Source organism: Quercus lobata, unplaced genomic scaffold (genome assembly GCF_001633185.2).
Source record: "Quercus lobata isolate SW786 unplaced genomic scaffold, ValleyOak3.0 Primary Assembly Scq3eQI_2002, whole genome shotgun sequence".
In the NCBI taxonomy this organism is placed as follows: Eukaryota; Viridiplantae; Streptophyta; class Magnoliopsida; order Fagales; family Fagaceae; genus Quercus; species Quercus lobata.
This window is the reverse complement of record NW_022154761.1, coordinates 53,316-77,522: the sequence shown is the minus strand read 5'-3', so window position 1 is coordinate 77,522 and position 24,207 is coordinate 53,316. Positions and strand designations below refer to the sequence as shown.

The window sequence follows — 24,207 nt, the reverse complement described above, 5'->3', positions numbered from 1 at the left end:
AACCAGCCATATCCGATAAAGTTATCTTTGTAATAGAGTTTTGTTAATGGATGCTCTTTAGTCAATTGTTAATAAATTATTTTAGGGAAGTTTTGACACCACTTTAATGAAAAATATAAAAAATTGTCAAAACAATTAATTATTTTTTCTTTTCACATAAAAAATTTCTTATAAATATAGTTCCTAAACTTAGAGCACTAGCATTAGGGGACGTAAACACCGCCGATTGCTATTTTACAACAAAAACAATTAAAAACATGCTTCATTGGGTTGGTAGATGTAAAAAATTATACCATTTGCGAATAGTAAATTCCTACATATAGACAACCCACTATTCACGGTTGTAAACTTAAAAATCTAATATTTTATTCTCTCTCTCCCTTTCTTCTCTGACTCTCCCTCTTCTCTGTCTATCTCTCTATTTCTCTGTCTCTTCCTTTTCTCTTAATATATTTTTTTCTCTCTCTTCACTTGCATGTTTTTGGTTGGGTTGAATTGGTGCTTATTGGGTTTAAAGTATTGGGTTGGTTCAATGGTTGCTAGGTTCGGATTGGTGGTGGTCGTTTGGGTGTTGGTTAGGCTTAATTCCGGTATTGAAGTTGAATCGGTGGCTGGGTTTCAGAGGTGGGTTGAATTGGCGTGTGTTATTGAATCAGCGTCGTGGGTTGAATCGGCGTAGGTTTGAATCGGCATGGGTTTGAATCGGCGTGGGTTGTTGAATCGGTGGTGGGTTTTTGAATTGGTTTCGGTGGCTGGAGCTTGTTTGAATCGGTGAGAATGGTGGAGCCATGGAGAACAGATTGGTGGTTGTGTTTTGCGTGGGTTTAAGTTGTTGAGTTTTGCGTTTTGAATCGGTGTGGATTTCAATTGTTGCGTTTGAATCGGTGGCTGGAGCTTGTTTAAATTGGTGTGGAGAGTGGTGGAGCTGCGGATATCAGATTGGGTGGTTGCGTTTTGCGTGGGTTTCAGTTGTTGCTGTTGATACCCATTTTCGCAACACATTTCGTACAAGCCCGATTCAAGCAAGCCCGACTTTCTTGTGAGCTCAATTCATGTATTATATTATATTTTATTCTTTTAAGCATGGCCCAAGTCCATACAACTTATGGGGAAATTGAAGAAGTGTGGTTTGGAGGGTATGAGTCGGTTCCTTTCGGACCTTTTGCATGAGTCCAGTCCATGCGTGCTATCAAATGGGTAAGGAACACTGGTAGCACCTTAGGCTCATGGAGGAGGTCTTGTATCCAAAATTTCCACCCCAAAACAACTTTTATGCTCTGGGTGACTGTGGCCCAAAGTTTCTGTCCGAACCCTTTTTTTCCTTTAAAAATGGTTGGCTTTCATTGGCCAACTTTAACTGCTAGCTCTCATCTAGTTAAGCCTCCCAATGGTCTGAAACAACTGAAAATGAGGAGCCAATGAGGGTTTAGTCAAGCATTTCCCTTAATGATGATAAAAGTAATCCTTCCTTTTATCCAAACAAAAGCAAACTTGAAAATTACTACTTGCTTAACACCTTGGGATCCAAAGCCTTTTTTATTGACCAAAAACTAGTCACTTAGAGCACCGCAAACTCAATATAAATTCGACAATTAGATTCAAAACCATGGGGAGCAACACCCAAGCTTAAGACAAGAGTCTTTCTTCAACTAAAAAACAACCAAGCCACGTTCTACCTAAGGACCTGAAACTTTAGAGCAAAAACTCATTTAGCCAGCCAACAATCTCACAATTCCGAAGCTTGGGGGTGGAAATATGGGTATAGGGGAACCTTCCCTCTCTTCCTCATGAGCTCCCTCAATTTCCACTTCTGTGTGACTGTGGGTCGGAGTTTCAGACCTGTTAAACCACATTTTCCCTATAGACCTGAAACTTCAGAGCAAAAACCCACTGAACCAAGAGACATTTTCACAATTCTGAACTTTAGGGATGGAAATATGGGTACAGGGGAACCTTCCCTCTCTTCCTCACGACCTTCCTCAATTTATTCTTCTGTGTGACTATGGGTCGAAGTTTCAGACCTGTTATATTTTTATGCGCTTTTTTGCATTTTCATTATTAGCATTTTGATTTTCTCTTGTCAAAGCACCATTAGCCTTTTGTTCATTATACATTTGGAATTTTGGGCTTGATTCTCCACAAATAAACACTTCTGAAGAACCCAAGGGGAGGTTTGGGCCTTTCTCACATTTTTGGCCCTTGTCGTAAAAACGTCCCCGACAGTTGCATTTTGCGTTTTGAACCATGTGGGTTTTAGTGTTGTGTTTTGCATAGAGATAAGAGGGGTAGAGATCCACATAGCGGAAAGTAGTGGAGCTTATAAGCCTTGACCATGGAGATTCGGCCATGAAAGAAAGAGAGAGCTACTGTGGTTGAGAAAGAGAGATAAATGACACGGGAGAGGATAGAGGGTAGATAGTTTTATGTTTATTTTTATTATTTAGTTTATATTATTTTATTAGGTTGTATTTTTTTTTTAGAGAGAGAAAAAAAAAAAAAAAAGGACTCGTGTGTGGCAGTCATTGTCCCACACCCCACGGTACAGTTGGGTAAGCCCATGGGTACCACCAGCTCGAAGTGGAGCTCAGAAACTTCGAACCCACATACACCCCAGGCTCTATTAGTTTCTGGGATTTCCAGAAATTGTAATTACAGTCCTCGTGAGAACTTGAATCTGGGATGTGGTGAAAGTCTCAGCAGTCACTTACCTGTTGTACCACACCCGCTAGTGGTATTTTATTAGGTTGTATTTAAAAATAGAAACTAGGATGTTGGGTATGTAATAAAATGAGATGGTAAAATAGATAAAGTAGTTTGTTAGGATACAAAATCGATTTTTTTTTTTTTTTTTTTTTTTTTTTTTTTTTTTTTTTGTGCATCGCCAAATCCTAATGCTCTAATGCGTTGGCATTTGTAAATATTTTCCTAAATAATAATATGCGTATAAGTTACTTCTCTATCAAAGTAACCGTATGCATACCATTTCATTCTTACTCAAAACGTGTCTAGTTCTAATCGGTCACCTACTCAAAACATGTCAAGTTCTAATTGGTCACCAACCACTGACCAAATACTTTTTCAAGTCTCAACAACAAAAATAAAATTCCTTTATCCCATTTTGGCATTCCACTTTAATTATACCGTGTCTAAATTCAAATATATGAATAACTATGGTTGATGAAGCCAAGATCACACTCTATAGTCTATACATTTTGGAACCTAAAGCAATAAATTTCGATGATTTTTTATATTTAAATATTAATTTTTATATTTATCTTGTTTAAAGATTGTTCTTCTTGTTTTTTTAGATACAAAATTGCTAACATAGTTTTGTATTTATATTTAATTAAATCTCCTTAACAAGTAGTTAGGAAAAATTGATTTCAATGTTTATTTAACATTTTTTTTAACAAACTCATAACAAATTTTTTTTTTTTTTGGAAATAATTTAGGCATTCAATTCTGTTGAATTTCCATTGTTCAATTTATATTTTGGGTGCCTTCTGGAAGATTGGGAAATAATGCAAAACTCAAATATGTTTTTTCTTTTAAAAGACTAGCTAGCATTTTACAATTTTGGGATTTTTTTTTTTTTTTTTTTTATAAGTACAATTTGGGGCTAAGGCCTAGGACTCTTTGGCCTAGAACTTGAGCTAGCACTGGGTGAAGCATAAAGTGAAATACAAAGTGTAGGGTAGATAAGAGTACAACAATTTAACAAGAAGGTCTATATCGTAAGCTATTAATGGTAAGTACAAAGTGATGTCAACTGTAAATATAGATGAAAACCACTAATAACTTGCAACTTATGGGTTTTTTTTTTTTTTGATGAATATCGTTAACATGGTAGCACTACTCTTTATACAAAAATTATTACAGTAGTTATTGATTGGTTTTTATTGGTAGTCACAAATCTATCACTAATATCACTTTATCATCTATCATTCATATGTAACATTTTACTAAATAAATAATTAAATAATAAATATGTCATTTATATTTGAGACATGTGTGAAATATTTTCTGCACATATTATTATTATCTATATATATATATATAAAACTGAAGCCTTTGGAGCTTCCACAATTTTTCACGTCATCACTACTTTCTTTTTCTTTTTCTTTTTATTTTAGATTCTTTTTATTTTTGGTTTTATATCTTATCAAGTATTACAATAGTATAGTTTAAATAAAACTCTATTAGATATATGTTTTAAAAACTTGAAAATTCTATTTCAACTAAAATTCTATAACAAAAATTTTCACAAATATAAACTTCTGCCAAGGTCGAAACCCTTCATACTCACTCAAATTTTCACAAAGAAAACACACATATCAAATTGAAGCCATAGTAGGAAGTAAGTTGATTCTTCAACGAGAACAAATCCTGTAGTACAAAGGCCACCTAATCGCTTTTAGTTTTGAACTCGATTGTCTTATTAACAACAAAGTCTATGAATTGCAGTGATGGACAGTCGTCCACAAATAACATCCATGCAAGGGCTTGATGTTCTTCTTAATTATCTCATATAATTTTAGGAATTATTTTATTTAATATTTTTTGGAATTAATATATTTAGATGGTTGGCATAGCAGACAACGTAAAAACAATTTTCTGTCATTTATGTTGCCTTCTGCATAACCCTAAATTAATGTTGAAAGGTTGTGTTTTACAACCATCTGATTTTGGTAACCAAACCCTGCACCTATGATTGTTTATGATTATTTTTGTTCATTGTTTGTAGTTTAAACCCATTAAAACTTATTGCTTGATGGTATTTCATGGTTTTTTTTTCCCCTTTACTTTTTCTTTCAAGGTTGCTAGGAACACAACCTAACATGTGATTTTTTTTTATTGTTTAAAGTTTAGACCCATTAAAATTTAAAACTTATTACTTTATAGGTTCATGTACTTTTTTCTTCTTCTTATTTTTCTCTTTTGAATAGTCATATATTTTTGGCATTTTGGAAGTTTTCACATTTGAATTTTTGTGTTAGTTTTTGCAATATTTGAACATGTTTAGCAGGTTTCAACAACTATACCATGTATTATTCTTTTGAAGGTAATCAATTTTTCTTTTATGTTTCTCTATTATAAAATCCTATATATATATATTTTTGTTTCAATAATTTATAGGATGTAAATCTTATGATTCCTTAATATTTTTTGGCCTTTTGGAAGTTTTAACATTTGACTTTTTGAGTTATATTTTTGTAATATCTAAAACTATCTGGAAAATTTCAATGATTATAACCATGAATTATTATTTTGAGTGTAACAAATTTTTCTCTTATATTTCTCTGTTGTGTAGTCACACACACATATATATTTTTATAATTTTTAAGCTCTTAATCTTTTGATTCTTTTCAATAGTTATAGGTTTATAGTCATGAACTATTCTTTAATATTTTTCATAAGTCATTGCACGTTCAAACAATGACTTCTTTATCAAACTGTAACACAAATTGAAGTTATACAAGAGCAATTCATGCAATAATGTAGTTTCTTAATCAATTTAAAATTTTATAAAATAATTTTAGTTTACCACATAAATAGGTAGGTTCCCGTGCACAGCACGGGTTAGCGACTAGTTATTATTATTATTATTGGATACAGTGCACTTATTGATTTATAAACCACGCCAACTAACAAAATTAAGCCATTAATGTGTGATTGATTTGTGCAGATTCTCCCTCCAAACGGTATAAAACCACACACTATAAGACAAGAATCTCATCGATTTGTGGAAGAGAAATACAAAAACACAAAAGAAACCCTAAAATCTCTTTCTTCTTGTGTATCTCCAATGGCTAGTAGAAGCTCGAACCGTAGTAGTTCTCTGGGGACAACAAACGAAGTTGAGAAGATCTTCAACAAGTTTGACAAGAACGGAGACGGGAAGATCTCGCACGATGAGTTGAACGACGTCCTCCATGCATTAGGGTCTCAAACGACATCGGATGAGGTGAGTTGCATAATGTCATAGATTGACAAGGACAGTGATGGCTTCATAAGCCTTGGCGAGTTCGCTAAGTTTTATATGAATGGATCGACAACACCTGAGTCATCGACCAAGGAGCTTCGTGAAGCGTTTGATTTGTATGATCTCGACAAGAATGGATTGATCTCTGCAAATGAACTTCAAGAGGTGCTGAGGCGGTTGGGTGAGAAGTGTACGCTTGTTGAGTGTTCGAAGATGATTAGCTCGTTTGATACTGATGGTGATGGACATGTTAATTTCGAGGAGTTCAAGAACATGATGAAACAAGGTTAGAGAGCTAGGTCTCTCTGAATTCTTTGGGAAAGTAGTGAACTTAATTTGCAAGAAGGTTTAAACCTAGATATCAAAATAATTAAACAATATTAGTAAGTGGAGATGATTTTTCATCATCATATTATTAAATTAAACACAACAAATGACCTTCCAAACTATAACAAGTGCATATATAGAATTCAATTGGGTAAATTTTATCTTGCCTTTTCATTCATTTGTTAGTATAGAAATACCCAAAAGGAGATAATCTTATCCATAATAAAATCCTACAAAATAGGAACAACTTCTATCTAAACTAAATAGCAACTAACTCAGTATAATTTGAATTTAAAAGAAATCCTAATCCTAACATGCTGTTTCTACTATATCTTTACTCAAATCTTCAATTGCATCATCATTTATTTAAACTACAAATCAACTTCAAACTTCAAATGTAATCAACTCAAAATCTTTGTACTTTTAAGTTGCAACATAGCTTGGACTTTTGTTGCTGTCTGAACTTTGCTATTATCTGAATTGATGTTGCGACTTCCTCAAACATAATAGTATAAGATGCCTTGTTAAGAGAAAAATATTTAAAAAACATGGAAGTTTATATAAACCAATTCGTTTTCCAACAACTACATCCCTGTAATTAAGGCCTCGTTTGGTAGAGTTGTTAAATAACTCATTTTTAGTTTTTAAACAACATTACACACATTTCCACATACTTAACTTTTTAACTCACACGTATTTTAAAAAACTACAAATAACATTACTTAAACTTCTCTACCAAACATACAACCCATTTTTAATATGACTTTAATTAATAATAACCCCTCAAACAAAAACAAAAATTAAACATACAAGTATTGGTACACAATATAAACCAAACAATTTAACAACACCCATAGCCACATCCACAGCCACATGATATCTAACTAATCAAAAATAGGTAATAAATCAAAATAATTTTACCTTAGAAACTTTGTCTTCACAAAGTGCAAAAATGGGTCACCCGTGTGGCAATGCCTACTGCCCCTACCTGACTGCCTCCAACTTTAGATCTTTCCTTCAAGACTCATCACAAACAATCTCCCCATACCTTCAATCATGTATTTCTCTAAAAATTTATAAAAATATAAAGAGCATGTGAATATTTAGGTGTAGATAGTTGAGAAAATCAAAAAAAGACACTAAAAAGAGATGAATATCTAATGCTTAAGAAAGAGAAGAAAACTCATCAGTCACCAAGTTTCAAAACTAAAGCTGATGAAGAAAGAAAAAATTGATCAGGATTTTTTTTTTTTTGTGGACTGTGAGTACAGAGGACTGGAGTTTTGGGGGCTGATAGGTAGGCAACGGTACTAGTGCAAATGAAAGTGTATCAAAGAAGATAAAACAAAAGAATAAGAAGTAAAGAAAGGGATTCCGTGGGTGAGTGGGTGGATTTTTTGAGATGAAAAGAAAGTGAAGTTTTGTTTTTAGTATTTGGACTTGAGCGGGCCAGCTTGTTTTTGTTTGGAGTACATAAGATGATAAGACCTAAAACTAAAGCTGAGTTTGGGAGAATATTTGAGCTGGACTTGGGAGAATAATTGAGAATTGGGCATGGGGGGGCGGGCTGTCCAATATTGGGGGGGGGGGGGGCCAAATTTTTTTTTCTACCTACTCTAATGAAAAAAAAAAAAAAAAAATTGCAGCGGCCGAGGCCCCCCGAAGCCACTACATGGCTCCGCCCTGAGTGAACCAAATGCCCTTAAGGTGGAGGTAGAGTGGAGAAGATATGGATCAAATTCAAGACCTTCCGTTCTGATATTATGTTAAATTAATGATTGTCCTAAAAACTTAGATTATGAAAATATGATAAATTTAATTATTTAACCATTGATTTCTAACCCAGACTAGGTCAACAAGCTCATCTCGTCTAGCATGAAAATATTGGGGCTTTTAATTGCATTTGCATTTTGTAGCAATAAGACATATGTTGCTTTTCTTTTTGGACTTAATTGTTTCGAGATATTAACAGCTATCTTGGAAGCAATTGAAAAGCCCATTAATTGGGGTTCCGCTCACTCTTCCTGGTCTGCTTGTGCATGTTCCTTCCATTCTCCCTGGTTGTGCACTGATCAGTAAAGTGTTTTTCCAACGATATTCAACTGTCATACCTTCCAACTCCAAGGATTGATTTTTTTATGTTGATCGTTTTTTTTTTTTTTTCTTTTTTCTTTTTTCTTTTGGCTGAATCACGCGTTAACAAGTCAAGTCCTTTTCTTTTCTTAAAAAAAAAAAAAAAAACAGGTCAAGTCGTTTTCAATGGTTGCTTTCTTCAAACCAAAAGCTACTACTATACCAACCATAAATTCCCGTCCCATCCACAGTGTACGCGGTTACTCAAAAATATTGCACTAAACCAACTATAAATAAAAAAATGTCCATACCAAAAGTGGGAGCATGTACAGTTCACTTTGCTTGGAAGGATTATTAACGTGTAAAAACAGGTGAGAATTGAGAGAGATCCAATCATAAAGTGTTCCTCAAACAAAAAAAAAAACTTCCTACCATAAAGTCAATCCTTGTATTCTTTCAAAAAAAAAAAAAACCTCAGTCCTTGTAACTTGTTACAACTTAAGAACATCAGTGGATCAAAAAATTTGATCAAAAAATTTAATTATTTAGTACTATAAAAAATTACTTTATTTATTTTACAAAATATCCAACAACAGTAATCTATTTTAGTTTTCAACATAATAAAATAATATAAATATCATAATAAAATAATATATCAACTATAATAAAATAATATATCCATTACAATAAACAATAATCACAACCATAACCACCACAACCGCTGCCACTATCGTTGCCATCATCGCTGCCGCCATCGTCACTGTCATCGCCACATAATAGCAAATAATCGTTTAGTGTTAACAAGTGATTTTTTTTTAATCTCAAATTATACTTATACATATTTTTTTACTAAAACAATTTCTCAATCATCATGATAGCAATTAATCATCTAGTATAAAAATAATATTTTGTTTTAACCCCAAATTATATATATACAAATTTATCTTTCGACTACAAAAATTTTTCAATCATCATGATAGCCCATTATCATCTAGTATAACAACTAGGCCTGTCCATGGCTCGGTCCGGGTCGGGTTTGTGCCCAACCTAGAACCGACCCGATTACTTCAGGTCTACCATTTCTAGACCCGCCGCTGAAAGCCGAACGGTGAAAGGGGTTGGTTTGGGTGGTCGGACCTCCCCAAAGACCGATCTGTTCTCGGTCAGGGTTGAAAGTTGCAAAAATCTGCTGGAATTTGCTAAAGTCCACCGGACCTGTACTAAATCGGCCAAATATGTTGAGATCTAGCCGGATCTCGATGAGATCTTACCTAATCTCAATGAGATCTAGCCAAATCTCGATGAGATCTCGTTGAATCTTGAAGAGATCTGGCCATTTCTTGATTGATCGGACTAAAACCACCAGCAAAACGCTCCCATCAATGGAAAACGAGGACTTTTTCTGGTGTAATACGGTCGGATCGGTTTTTTCAGGTTTTCATGTTCAAATCCGTCAACCGACTCGCAGTCTCGGGTTCTAGAGGCAGCGACCCACCGTCGACCCGTCACGGCGTCGGGTTGGCCGGTTCTTGGATCGGATTGGCCGGGTGGGTCGGTTGGTGGGTTGGTTTGGACACCCCCAATAACAACATTATTTTTAAAAAAAACAAATTATATATATACAAATTTATCTTTGACTAAAACAATCATCTCAATTGTCCGGAAGCAATCTTGGAACAATGTGAACTATAAAATGAAGGAACTTTATAAGAAAACATATAAAATAGAATACATATTATAGTTGGAACAATGTAGTCCACAAATTACTCACATACATAACTCAAACCAAATTACAATAAAACTCACAAACTAACATTTTCATCAAAACTTAAAATACTTAGAAGTATAACAATAGAATATGATTATGCATAATACTTAATTTGAAATGTAGCTTAATCCCACTAATAAAGAAAAAAACAAATTCAATTTTGAGCGTCTCAAAACCAAACTAACAATTTCTCATTAAAACTAGAATTCATGATTCAAGTTTGTTTGTAAGAATTTCGAAATCAAAAAAATCAATTCCTCAAGAATTTCGAAGGCGTGGATTGGCAACGGATCGGAGGCGTGGGTCTGAGGCGTGGGGCTTGGGTTGGCTTGGGAGTTCGACGAACTGGGTCAGCTGGTGGGTCAGTGACATCAAGCTTCAGTGGGCCGGTGATGTTGAGGATCGAGTCGGGCTAGCTGCAATGAGACAGAGAGGTGAGAGTTTGAGAGAGTGAGTTTGCGGGAGTTGAGAGTTGTTTTGTTTGAGGGCTTGCCCGTTGGAGAATAAAAGAATAGTAAAAAAAAAAAAAACAAAGGAAAAAATATTATTTTAATCGGTTGGAAAATAAAAAATGATTTTTTCTTTTTAGCTCTCAACTATAGTGCATAGCCATATATAGTTGTGCACTGTAGCAATGAAGGTAAAATTTTTACCTTGAGCTCCATTATTGCAACCCACTTATTTATATGTAGTGGTGCTAAAAATAGCTTTTTAGCACCACTATTACTAGTGCTCTTACAACCCCGAACAAAACATAATAATTGTTTTCATCCCAGCTCAGTCTTACTCAAAACTCAAATTGAGATTAGGTAGCAATTGCACTATGTAATTACACTACTTTCTTCACAAATTTTTTTTACATTTTTAACTTTTATTTTTTAAAATATTTTTTTATTTAATGATTGAAATTGAAAGTTACTTTTTGTATCTTTCAATTTCAACCTTCATTACTATTGCACCAGGTGCAATACCCACCAAATCCCAATCCTCAAAACTCATCAACCTCTTATTTGTCACCAACAACCACCTATCAATATCCCTTTTTTTTTTTTTATTATAAAAGTATCAACCACACTAATAAATAAAAAAAAATAAAAAAAATTGAGGCTGAGTCTTTGTATTAGAATTTCATCCCCATTTCACTATGTGTTTATTTTTCAAAAAAAAAAGAAAAAAGAAGAAGAAGAGAGATTATAAATCAATAATAACAAATAAAAAATGCTGTTAATAATGAATGTATATAAGAGTCAATTATAGCTTGTCGCTACTTTTTACCTATTAGTCATGACTCATCAAACCAAAATTTTTTCATAAAAAGAAAATCTATTATTTATTTATTTTTTACAAACGAATCTGGAATTTATAACTTGGCACATGTAAAATATTTTGTGCGCTTGATATGGACACGCGTTCACATCCCATTGTCTCCCCAACTAATTAATTTTTTAATAAAAAAAAAAAACCCACGCCAGCTAACCGGACCACATGTGATCGGCCTTTAGTGCAAAAAGTAAACCATTAATTCGGTACCCTACCTTCAAACGCGTTTTACTAAAACCGCGTGAAAGACACACTATAAAAACTCTTCGGTTTGCGGAAGAGAAAAAACACAAAAGAAACCCTAGAGAGAAAAAAATCTCTTTCTTTTGTCTCTCCCATGGCTGCGAAAAACTCCAAACGTTGTAGCAGCAGCAGCAGTTCTCTGGGGACTACGGACGAAGTGAAGAAAGTCTTCAACAAGTTCGACAAAAACGGAGACGGTAAAATCTCGCGCGACGAGTTGAAGGATATTCTTCATGCGTTGGGTTCTCAAACGACATCCGACGAGGTGAGTCGCATAATGTCAGAGATTGACAAGGACGGCGACGGTTTTATCAGTCTAGACGAGTTCGCTGAGTTTCACATGGGAGGATCATCGTCATCGGCTTCATCTACGAAGGAGCTTCGTGACGCGTTCGATTTGTACGACCTCGACAAGAACGGATTAATCTCGGCTAAGGAGTTACACGAGGTTCTGAGGCGGTTGGGAGAGAAGTGCACGCTTGTCGAGTGTTCGAAGATGATTAGTTCGGTCGATAAGGACGGTGATGGACATGTCAATTTCGATGAGTTCAAAAATATGATGAAACAAGGTTAGAGAGGCCTCTGATAGTTTAGATTTCTGACTTGGTTTGGTAGTGTAGTTTGAGTAATATTTTTATTTTTTAAAAATATGTGTGGTGGGTGAAAAAGTGTGTGATGATGTGTGTAATCGTTTAAAAACTGAAAATATGTTTAAAATATTCCACCAATTGGGCTTCTAATTATCCTAATGTAGCTTTGGAGTCGGAGATTTTAGTTAATGCATTGACATAGTTTAATTGAACTTGTACACACGGTTTCTTGTGTTAACTCCTTTCTCTTCTTTCCATCTTTAATCTTTGTGCTTTGTTCCTCTTCGAAAAAAAAAAAGGATTGGAAATTGGATTAGGTTCGCTTGGATTTTATTGCTTAATGGTTTCATGAAAATCTCGTGAATGTTTTGATGTTGTGGGGTTTTTTTTTTTTTTTTTTTTTCATGTGAGTTTTTAGTTGTTAGTTGTTAGTTCCAATGCTTTTTCTGTCCCACTTAAATTTTGACATTGTTTTTGAATTTAGGATTCATATGCGATTTTATTTTTTTGGTATAATTTCTATTGATAACTCAATTATTGGGATTTGGGAGCCATGGAATTTGAATCATTCAGAAGGCCGTTTTTAAGTCTCGTAAATTAAATTCAATCACATAATTATAATTATTTTAAATTTTAAATTAAATTCAAATACTTAGATTACATTAATATTAGGGTTTGTATTTTAAGTTTGGTTTCATGAAAATTGTATTCAATATAATTAGGCAGTTATAAATTTGGATTCAATTGGGAATTTAAGTTTGGTTTCATGATGTGATTTATTAAAATTTTTTAAAAAATAAAAATATGTTATTGACTTGTGGTTTGAGTAGTTGCGCGGTACCACCACTGATTTTGGGTGTTTGACTGACCAATGAGAAACATACAATATTAGTTGGATTAGGTCGTGGTGTTATAAACGATGATTGGTGGTCCACGGTGGTACAGTCAGTCTAACGGTCTTTTTTATTGGGATACCGCGTGAGAGTCATTGACACGAAAAGTACTTCGCGACAGTACACGCCATAATAATTGTGCATTTGCTAATGCTGAGCTCAACGCGGTTTACTTTGCTTGCTCCTTGCGCCAGGCTATCTTTTTTTTTTTTTCTTTTACGGAAAGATTCTTGATTTCTTTCCAAGTTTATTCTTTTCCAATATTTCTATTGCTTTCTTTGACTTTTAATACTAAATTCATTATTAAAAGTTAGTAATACTTTACCATAAATAGAGATTAGAAAAAAGATACGGGCCTTAATAATGTGAATAATATAATCTATAATTAAGGGTACCGTTGGGAGTTCAATATTTATGGCCCCAGTCACATGTACATCTGGGCCTGCTTAACACTTTTTTGGTCACTTATTACTTACCCTTTTTTTTTCCTCTCTCTCTCTCTCTCTCTCTCTCTCTCTCTCTCTCGATCTTACTATTGGGGATTGGCATTATTGATGGGGAGACTCAGAAAATACCAAGATTCTCTCTTCAAAAAAAAAAAAAAAAAAAACCAAGATTCTTTAACTCATAGATGCATTTTTTTTGGTATTACTTAGCTAAAAACAAATTGAGTTGATTGAGTTTGGCTAGTTTAAAACTTTAATTGATTATGTTTATTGAATTGATGTGATGAGTTGAGTCTAAGTATGCATTTGGCAAAAATTATTTTTGCTAATTTATTTTACTATTTAGTTTTTTTTTACTATTATTTATGAGTTTCATGCACTTTTTGATACTATTCATAAGTCCCACTATACTATTTCAGCTAAATTTTACCTTTATCTACGGTACATATGAGAAATTGATGAAAACTGTTTTCATTAATTAATTCAGTAAGTATACAACTATATATATACTAACTTAACCGCTACAAGCACGTGTGAACACAATGCAACAAACTTATCGGACTCACACACGTGTCTAACTTAAAACTAACCAAAGTAACTAACAAAGCTACATGCCATTTTTGTACACTCATCAAGCAAACCAAGTAAACCACACTGTCGTTCAGAGGAGTAATTACAACTCTTCAATTTCTTTAACTTTGAAATACAATCTGGACTTCTACTTGAATCTTTAATTTGAACTTCACTTGTCCTTGATATTGAATTTCTTGTTTGAGTTGGTACAGTGCTTGTCTAGGCAGTTCTAATGCACGAGCTGCTGCACTGGGTAGCATGCTGTGCTACACTAAGTGTGGCAGTTGAGTCTGCATCACCTAGTGCACTGGTTGCTCACTGGCTGGCATGCTATGCTACACTGGTGAGGCAGTTGGTGATGCTTTACCTGATGCATTGGCTGCTGCACTGGGTGGTGGCATGTTGTGCTACACTAGTGTGGCAGCTGATGATGCATCCTCTTGCTTTTCATAGTACATTCAGTAAGAAGTTTTAGTTTCAACAAAATAAACGAATCCCAAACGGACACTAAGTTTGCTTTCAAAATTGTTTATCAAACATGCCAACTTAAATCAAAATTTGCTTGGCTGAATAGATTTATAAGAACCTAGACTATGTATTAAAAACAAAATTGTTAGAAATTGATTCAAATTTCTATTTCAACTTCCAAAAATTATTTAATTATTTTTTGTCTTGAAGGAAAATTGATTCTGAAAGCTTGAATTTGTGTGAAAACACAAGAGCTTTAAAATTACGACTTGATTGATTTTACTCTAACTTAAACTGAGTGCGGAATAGAGTAAATGCGAGCTAATAAACAATATACCTACTCTAAGCTATACTCAATAAATCATAGTAGTAAAATGAAAGCTAAAGAGTAAGGAAGAAGAATGCAAACACAAGATAGCACGTTAATGTGTTATCAAAGAGGAAACCGAAGAACTCGGCGAAAAACCTCTCTGCCGCCTTCCAAGCGATAAATCGATCCACTAGAGAATAAGTTGGAGTACACGAATAACAAAAAACCTCCAAGCCTAGTTTATCCCATGTACTCGAGCCCTTCAAGCTCCTGCTACCAACTAACTTAACAAAGTCTTGTCTTCTCTAACTCTCTGGATTATGCAATTCAGCTCAATTGCATCCACCAAATAAATTGCTTCTTCCAATACTTCCTAGCAGCACTAAAATCTCACTTTACACTTAAGATGGGTGTGGTAAGTGTTTGGGTTATCAACCTCTCAAGGATTTGGAAATGGAAAGGTAGGAGTTGAGGAAAACCACAATAAATTGTATAGAGAATTGTAGGTATAACAATCTTTCACTCTCAAGTGTAATGGTTAAGGTTTTCTCTTTGAAAATCAGTCCTCAACATATGTGGGTAATGTGGGTATATATAGTTTGGGTAGAGACCTGGTGTATCAGATATGATAAATTGGCAAAACAGAATATTTCGCGAGTATCTCGCAGGAAGGCTTTACCTGCGAGACACTTGCGAAAACCAATTTTCACCATTTGTCATGACTCTTCGCATTCCAGTCATATGCTGAGCACATGCTTCACTTCGCGGGTAGCATATGGATATATATAGTGTGGGTAAAGACCTTGTGTATTAGATATGACAAATTGGCAAAATAGAATATTTCGCGGGTATCTTGCGAGAAGGCTTTACTCGTGAGACACTTGCGAAAACCAATTTTCACCATTTGTCATGACTCTTCGCATTCCAGTCATATGCTGAGCACATGCTTCACTTCGCAGGAAGGCTTCTCGCGAGCTACCCGCGAAAACTTCTTTGGTCTTCAATTTGCCTTGAGTCTTCACACACTCTCTCACATATAACTCTTACAATGAAATTCCAAATAAAATACAGGGTACAAAAGATTAAACAAAATTACAATCAAATTTGGCACGGAATTAAAGCCAACATAAATTAGTTATAGATCACAACTTTACAATCTTCCCCTTTGGCTATTTCGTGACAAAACCCCTAAAATAGACTCTAGACTTAAACGTGAGTTTGGGAACAGTGATAAAACTCACTCACACCTAATCTAGAAGTTGTGAAGCACTTGCATGTATATACCTATAACCTGAAACACTTGCACACAAACAAAACTTTCATTAAGCTTATGACAAGTTGGATACACAATACGTATATGAGTAAGTAAAGTGCGATTGTAAATGATCATCCAGACACGCAATGCAATTAAGAGCAATGCGGAAATCAATTACATGTCCAATACACAACCAAAGCGAAATACAAGAAGTATTTGCATCAAGGATACAAGATTCAACAAGGGCACAAGTGTGTAGTACTCAAGATAATGCAACAAAATCTAAAAGTACTTGAAAAAAATGCTACAAAGCAAGGATATAAAAAAAAGTACTGAATATAAACTGAAAGTTTTAAACCAAAGTACTTAAAGCTTTAAAAGAAAGCAATGTAAATATCCAAGAGTTATAAAAACTTATAAAAACTATAAAAGTAAAAACAATATTAAACCACTGAACCACCAAAATAAACCAATATTTATGATCTGCTCTGCTCCCCCTCAAATTGTGCATCTCCCAATCAAAATTTTCTCCCCCTTTTTGACTGGAATGGTCAAAGAGGCTAAAACTGCTCAGATTTTGATTCTAATCCCCGCTCCATCGTCATATCTTCAATTTGTGATGATAGTGCAGTAATCTGGCCTTGGATATAAGCAAACTGATCTGAGGTGTGCTACACATGGGATTCGAGCATGCCATACATCTACTCTACCTTTGCAATGAGGCGATCAAGACGATCGGGTCCCTGTGCTTGTGCTTGGGAAGATGGTTATGCAGAGCCCTCCGGGGCTGAGGTGAACCTATCAATTTCTTCCTCAGTATCCCCACCTTCTTCCTCAACATCATCCCTTGGGATTTGAGAAACGCCTGTTCTTGATCTGGTGATGTGGGCTTTGCTTCGAGTCACGGTGTGAGAACTAATGGGATAATCTCTTTGCACGATGGTAAGACTGCTTGGAATCTTTAGCTTTGTCTTTGCTATGAAACCCATAATGAGATTTGGGAAAGGCAGTATTGTCCTTGAGTTCCTCTTGGTGATGCTCTTGGTCAGGAGGTGGTATATATGACCGCATATGTCGATCTCCTTATGGGTGAAGAGATCATATAGGAAAATGGTTCTTGGTCCAGACAATGTTGTCAAGTTCGTCACCGGGTTGAGGTTGTGAATCATGACATAGGCCAATGTCCTCATCTCTGCATTGAAAGGGGTGGTGTTCATTGACTTCTTATTGAGAAAGCCACCGAGGAGCTCCGCCATTGGCTCAAGAGAGTCCAATTTGTCATCATATTGTACGGAGATTGGTTGAGATGGTGGATGAACTTCAAAGAACTATTGAATGGAATCCCTTATGATAATGAATTCCTTTTGTTGCACCCAACAGTTGATGTGGTCTCCTTCCACAGTGGCATTAGCGAAGAACTCCCTTATAAGTTCAGCATATACATTTCCACTTGAATTCAGCAACTTTATCCAAGTTCTCTCCTTTAACACTTTAGGGATAGAAGTGTTTTCAAGGGTCTCCATTCGCACAACCCTTTCCATGATTATCGTTGCCCTTTTATAGCAATCGTTGTAGGCCATGTCTGCCTTAATGGTTCCGAAGTTCTCTGAGTCCGTGAGTGGACGCTTTGAGGATTTCTTGGAAGCAGAGTGCTTAGTGGGAGACATCTACACAAACAGACACAAAGCAGAGAAACAAGTGCAAAAACACAAAACACAAACACAAACTTGATTAGTATCAAGTTAGTCCATAAAATAAGCACAAAGTCCTAAAGAGGAACAAAAACAAAGTCACACAATCATGTTATAGGAGCTGACATATGTAATATCAATGAAATGCAAAACAATTGACAATTGTGCACGTGTGTGCATCAAGTGTGCATGCATATGTGATGCATGTGCAAGGCATGACTAAGCATATTTGGGTCAAAGTGTGTAAAACACACAACCAATGATCAAAACATGATAAACAAGCCCAATCATGGTAATATCCAAAGTTTGGAACTCATTGGAGTTCAAAACAATATCAAACTGTCATTTGGGCATTTTATCAAACACTTGATATACACCTATAAAACTAACATGTGGGCAATACATGAACATGTGTGAATCTTGCCTAAATACATGTTAAAATGCCATAATTGGCCAACACAAACACAAACAGATCAAATGGGACAGAGCCCAATCAAGAAATTGAAAAAATTTTGACAAAATTTAAAGTTCCCAACCCTTTTTATAAAAATACCCAAACCAAGTAAAACCTAACATTTTTTGCATAATCTAAGGAAATAAATAGAAAAGATTGTATGAACATACCTTAGAAAAGATTTGATGAAGATTTCCTTTTAAGATTTGGTTGGGTTTTTGAGTGAAAATAGGATTTGGATAGATAGAGGCCCGAGGGAGGCAAAATGAGGGAAATAGGATGTGTTTGAAAAAAATGTCTACATCAGCCTTTTAAAACTGAAAACATGCGTTTTTCGCGGGTTAGCTTCTCGCGAAGTTACTCACGAAAAAATGCCTCTAAAGCACAAAACTTTTCGCGGTAAGCATTACTCGTGAGACAATCGTGAGCCAATTGCGAAAGTTTCTGTTTGAAATTCTGTGTTTTCACATTTTGCCTTAACTCATTTTCGTGGGAAGTTCTTAGTAACGAGCTTCTCACAAAAATCCCTCTAAAGAAGTTTTTGATGAAAAACATGAAACAAGCAATTTCAAACAAAAATTCAAAACACGAAAGCATAAAAACACTTTAAAAAACATATAAAATACTCGAAATTTTTTTTGGGTTTGATCGACAAGCAATTGAGTATACACATCACATTTGAACATGTACAATCACATAAATGAAATAAGCATTCATTGAATCAAAAATCTTGTGTGTTGTGTGTGAGTATCAAATGTGGAATAGTCCTTAGTCCAAAGTGAAGTTTCAATGATCAATTCAATCAAGTCATACACAACTGGTACTAAATCAAGTGGTCTATTTCAATTATATAAATAAACATATATGACCTCCCACAAGAAAATGATTACATATCTTTAAAGTTTTTCATTTGGCTCCTTTACAATTCATAACATTTGATTATTTTTTGAACAAAACATTTTATTTTGAGATCAGTGCCCGAAATTTTTAATATTTCAGAATTGAGAATAAGCCTTTAGCTTTTTGGACACCATACAGTTCAATACAAGTCGCTTTCCCTTTTTCCTAGTCAAATATTAGTATGTGTGACAGCTTTTATAGCTCATTTTCTCTTTTCGAGATTTGACATTTGTTGAGCTATAAAGCAAAAACAGAAAAAGTGTGAGAAGATATCTAGGCACAAGTCTATGCATGTATCAAAACCATCAAGACTATTGACCAATCATTCATGACAAGTTTGAAGATCGATTTACAACAGTTACACATAGATTTCAAGATTTTTTCCACAAAAATTGATGTGCATACATAACAAGCTAAGCTCGTAAATGCATTACGCCATTATTACAAAAATACTAGGTCAAACTCACATATGATATACACAACACAAGCGATCAAACTTTTGGAGATTTTTCAATTTTTATAGGTTTTTAAATTTTTCAACACACTCAAAAACAGAACATGTAAAGTAAGATCAACAAAAATAACAAGCACAAAAACAAACTTGAACAAAAACATGATCTAACTAAACAAGTGTGACCTATAAAGCAAGTATGCAACTGTGAGTAGAGTAAGGTCACACGAGATAGAAGTCAAAGGATGATACCGACACCAATAGTCTTATGCAGAGACTCAAACCATGGACCATCAAGAGGTTTGGTAAATATGTCTGCCTTCTGGTTGTCAGTGTTTATAAACTCTAAGCACATAATCTTCTCCTCCACCAAGTCTCGAATGAAGTGGCACTGGATCTCGATATGCTTCGATTTCGAGTGTTGAACTGGATTTTTTGACAAGTTTATGGCGCTCATGTTATTACATAACACACACATAGTGTCTTGAGTGATTCCATAGTCATGTAAGAGCTTCTTCATCCATAATAATTGTGCACAAGAACTCCTTACTTTAATGTATTCAACTTCAGCTGTTGATAGAGAGATTGAATTTTGCTTTTTGCTCATCCACGACACCAAATTATTTCCAAGGTAAAAACAACCACCCGAGGTGCTCTACCTATCATCAATGCACCCGGTCCAATCAGCATCCGAATATCTGGTTAAGCACTCATTTGAGTCTCTTGAATACCAAATTCCATAGTCAGACATGCCATTGATATAACAAATAATTCGTTTGACTGCTGTCAAGTGAGACTCTTTGGGTGCAACTTGAAATCGAGCACATACCCCTACACTAAAGGTGATGTCGAGTCTACTCGCAGTAAGGTAGAAAAGACTGCCGATCATGTTTCGATAGAGTGTTGGATCTACTTCCACACCGGTTGCATCAAGGCTCAGTTTTACTGAGGAACTCATAGGAGTGGAAGTATGTTTCTTAAAGTTTAGACCGAATCTTTTGACAAGATTTTTGGCATATTTCTCTTGAGATATAAATATCCCATCTTTCCGTTGTTTCACTTGAAGCCCTAGGAAGTAGTTCAGCTCCCCCACCATGCTCATTTCAAACTACTTTTTCATCTCTTCCGAAAATTCTTGAGCAAGGTGATCAATTGTGGATCCAAAGACAATGTCATCCACGTATACTTAAGCAACAAGGAGAGACTTCTCATCTTTTTTAACAAAAAGGGTTCGATCGACTTAACCTCTCTTGAAACCATGATCCAAAAGGTATGTGGTGAGGCGATCATACCAAGCTCTTGGTGCTTGCTTCAACCCATATAATGCCTATCTCAGTCTTAGCACATAGTCCGGAAAGTGCAAGTCTTGAAACCCCTTTGGTTGCTCAATGAACACTTCTTCGTACAAAAATTCGTTCAAGAAGGCACTCTTCACATCCATTTGGTATAACTTGAACTTCATGATACACACTATGGAGAGAAGAATTCGGATTGACTCTAGTCTTGCCACTGGAGCAAATGACTCATCAAAGTCAATGCCTTCAACTTGGGTATATCCTTGAGCCACCAATCTAGACTTGTTCCGAACAACTTCACCATCTTCATCAGTCTTGTTCTTGAAGATCCACTTGGTGCCGAATAAATGTGTATCCTTGGGCCTTGGTACGAACTCCCATACATCATTTCTAACAAATTGGTGCAACTCTTGATGCATGAATTCTACCCAATTCTCATCTTTCAAAACTTCTTCCACTTTCTTGGGTTCAAATTGAGCAAGATAACAGTTGTATGTCACATGATTCACACTATAGCTCGATCCTTTTCTCAAACAAAATCCCTCATCTAAATCACCAATGATGTTACTTGTGGGATGATTGAGAGTTACTCTTGATGACGGTTTCTTGGAAGTTGAGGGTTCCCTATCACGAGATATTAGAGGTTGAACTTCTGGAGGGGTGAGAGGGCTTGGAGATCCTTATGTTGATCTAGTCTCCCTTCTTGATGTAAGAGGTGTAGACTCATTTTCCAGTGATTCTCTCTCACCCTCATCACCTTGAGACATGTTGTCATCACCCTCATTCTTCTTAAGGTTTAGTCCTTTGCCATCCTCATCAATATCATTTTTTGAGATGGTGTTATCTATGACCACATTTATCGATTCCATCACCGTCTTAGTGCGCTTATTGTACACTCTATATGCTTGGCTGTTTGTGGAGTATCCTAGGAAGATTCCTTTATCACTCTTAGCATCAAATTTTTCAAGATTCTTCCTATCATTTAGAATGTAGCATTTGCTTCCAAATACTCGGAAGTATTTCACGTTCGACTTCTTTTCTCTCCAAATTTCATATGATGTCTTCTTTGTTCCCGCTCGGAAGAAAATCCTATTCCCAATGTGATACGATGTATTCACCGTTTTAGCCCAAAACTTCTGTGGAAGGTTTTTGTTGAGAAGCATTACTCTCGCCATCTCTTGGATCACCTGGTTCTTTCTTTCAACCATTCCATTCTATTGTAGAGTCTTTGGTGCTGAGAATTCCTTTTTGGTACCATACTCACTGCAAAACACTTCAAATTTTGCATTTTCGAACTCCTTCCCATGATCATTTTTGATTTTGACTATGAGAACTCCCTTTTCATTTTGGAGCCTCTTGCATAGCCTTTCCATCTTGTCACATGCCTTCGACTTCTCTCTAAGAAATTCAACCCAAGAGTACCTCGATAAATTGTCAACTACCACCATGATGTAACATTTTCCACCCATGCTTTCCGTTCTTGTTGGACCCATTAGATCCACATGAACTAACTCCAAAGGACGAGAAGTAGCAACTACATTTACTTTAGGATGTGTTGACTTTGTTTGTTTTTCCAATTGACATGGACCACAAACATTCTTCTCAATTTTTCCAAACTTTGGCAAACCAACCACTGCTTCAAGCTTTGAGACTTTTGCCACTTGTTTGTAATTTGCATGCCTAAATCGTTGATGCCATAACTCCAAAAGTTTTACTCGAGCACTCCGACATGATATGCTTGGTTTGGGAATAACACCATAGCAATTGTTGGTGGTCCTAAGTCCCTTTAATACTTGAACCCCTTCTTCATTGAGGATTAGACAACCTTTCTTTGAAAATTGAACAAGGAAGTCTTCATCGCATATTTGAGTGATACTCAATAGGTTCACTTTTAATCCTTTGATGTATAGGACATCAGTTAATAAGGGAAGTCCCGGCATATCAACGGTTCCCTGTCCAAGAACTTGTGAGTGACTACCATCTTCAAATGTCACATAGATGTCTTCCTTCTCCTTAAGAGTTTTAAATAATGATTTATCTCCTGTCATATGCCTTGAACATCCGCTGTCAAGATATCACAGACACGAATTAAACACTTTCAATGCGGTATGTACAAAAAGACAAGCATATTATAGACATTCTTGACCATTAAAGTAGGACTCATCTTCCTTTACTTCATTCATAGATGAGTGAAGCTTTCTTTTCAAACAATCAAGCTTATCACACAATTGTCTATTCCTTCTCTTATATTTAGCAATTAATGAATTCAACTCACAGAAGCTATTATGAATATCATGATTCCTATGTTCTAAAGATTTCAACATGTGTACAAAAATTCTAGCATGTTTCTTTGATTTGAATAACTCTAAAAGCTCATTGCTATGACAATCTCCAAAAATGCTCATAGAGTCATTATCACAAACACATGAACTATGCTTCATGTTGGCCTTTGCCATAGCACTATCCATAGCAAGCCAAGGGGTCTAGGATCACACTTTGGTAATGAAACCACAGCAACTGTACCCATTTTGATACCAATTGAAAGCTCGAATTTGTGTGAAAACACAAGAGCTGTTTAGACCCCCCAAATTAAAATTACGGCTCGGTTGATTTTACTTTAACTTAAACTAAGTGCGAAATAGAGTAAATACAAGCAGATAAACAACATAGCTACTCTAAGCCATATTCAATAAATCACAACAGTAAAATGAAAGCTAAAAGAGTAGGGAAGAAGAATGCAAACACTAGATAACACGTTGATGTGTTATTGAAGAGGAAACCAAATAACTCAGCAAAAAACCTCTCTGCTGCCTTCCAAGCGGTAAATCGATCCACCAGAGAATAAGTTGGAGTACACAAATAACAAAAGACTCTCCAAGCCTAGTATACCCCATGTACTCGAGCCCTCTAAGCTCTTGCTACCAACTGACTTAACAAAACCTTATCTTCTCTAGCTCTCTGGATCACGCAATTCATGCCGATTGCATCCACCAAACAAATGGCTTCTTCCAATGCTTCCTAGTAGCACTAAAACCTCACTTTACACTCAAGATGGGTGTGGTAAGTGTTTGGGCTATCAATCTCTCAAAGATTTGGAAATGGAGAGGTAGGATTTGAGGAAAATCACAATGGATTGTGTAGAGAATTGTGGGTATGACAATCTCTCA

The 24,207-nt window shown here is 35.4% G+C and overlaps 1 protein-coding gene and 1 pseudogene across 1 annotated transcript; both read left to right on the top strand.

Moving 5' to 3' along the window:
* Nucleotides 1-5,806: 5,806 nt before the first annotated feature.
* Nucleotides 5,807-6,274, top strand: LOC115973278 (annotated as a pseudogene).
* A 5,457-nt stretch (nt 6,275-11,731) lies between these two features.
* LOC115973277 (calcium-binding protein CML24-like) lies at nt 11,732-12,568 on the top strand. The gene has a single exon (XM_031093536.1). The coding sequence runs from the start codon at nt 11,809-11,811 to the stop codon at nt 12,286-12,288; it is 480 nt and encodes a 159-aa protein (XP_030949396.1). The 5' UTR covers nt 11,732-11,808; the 3' UTR covers nt 12,289-12,568.
* The last annotated feature ends 11,639 nt before the right edge of the window (nt 12,569-24,207 follow it).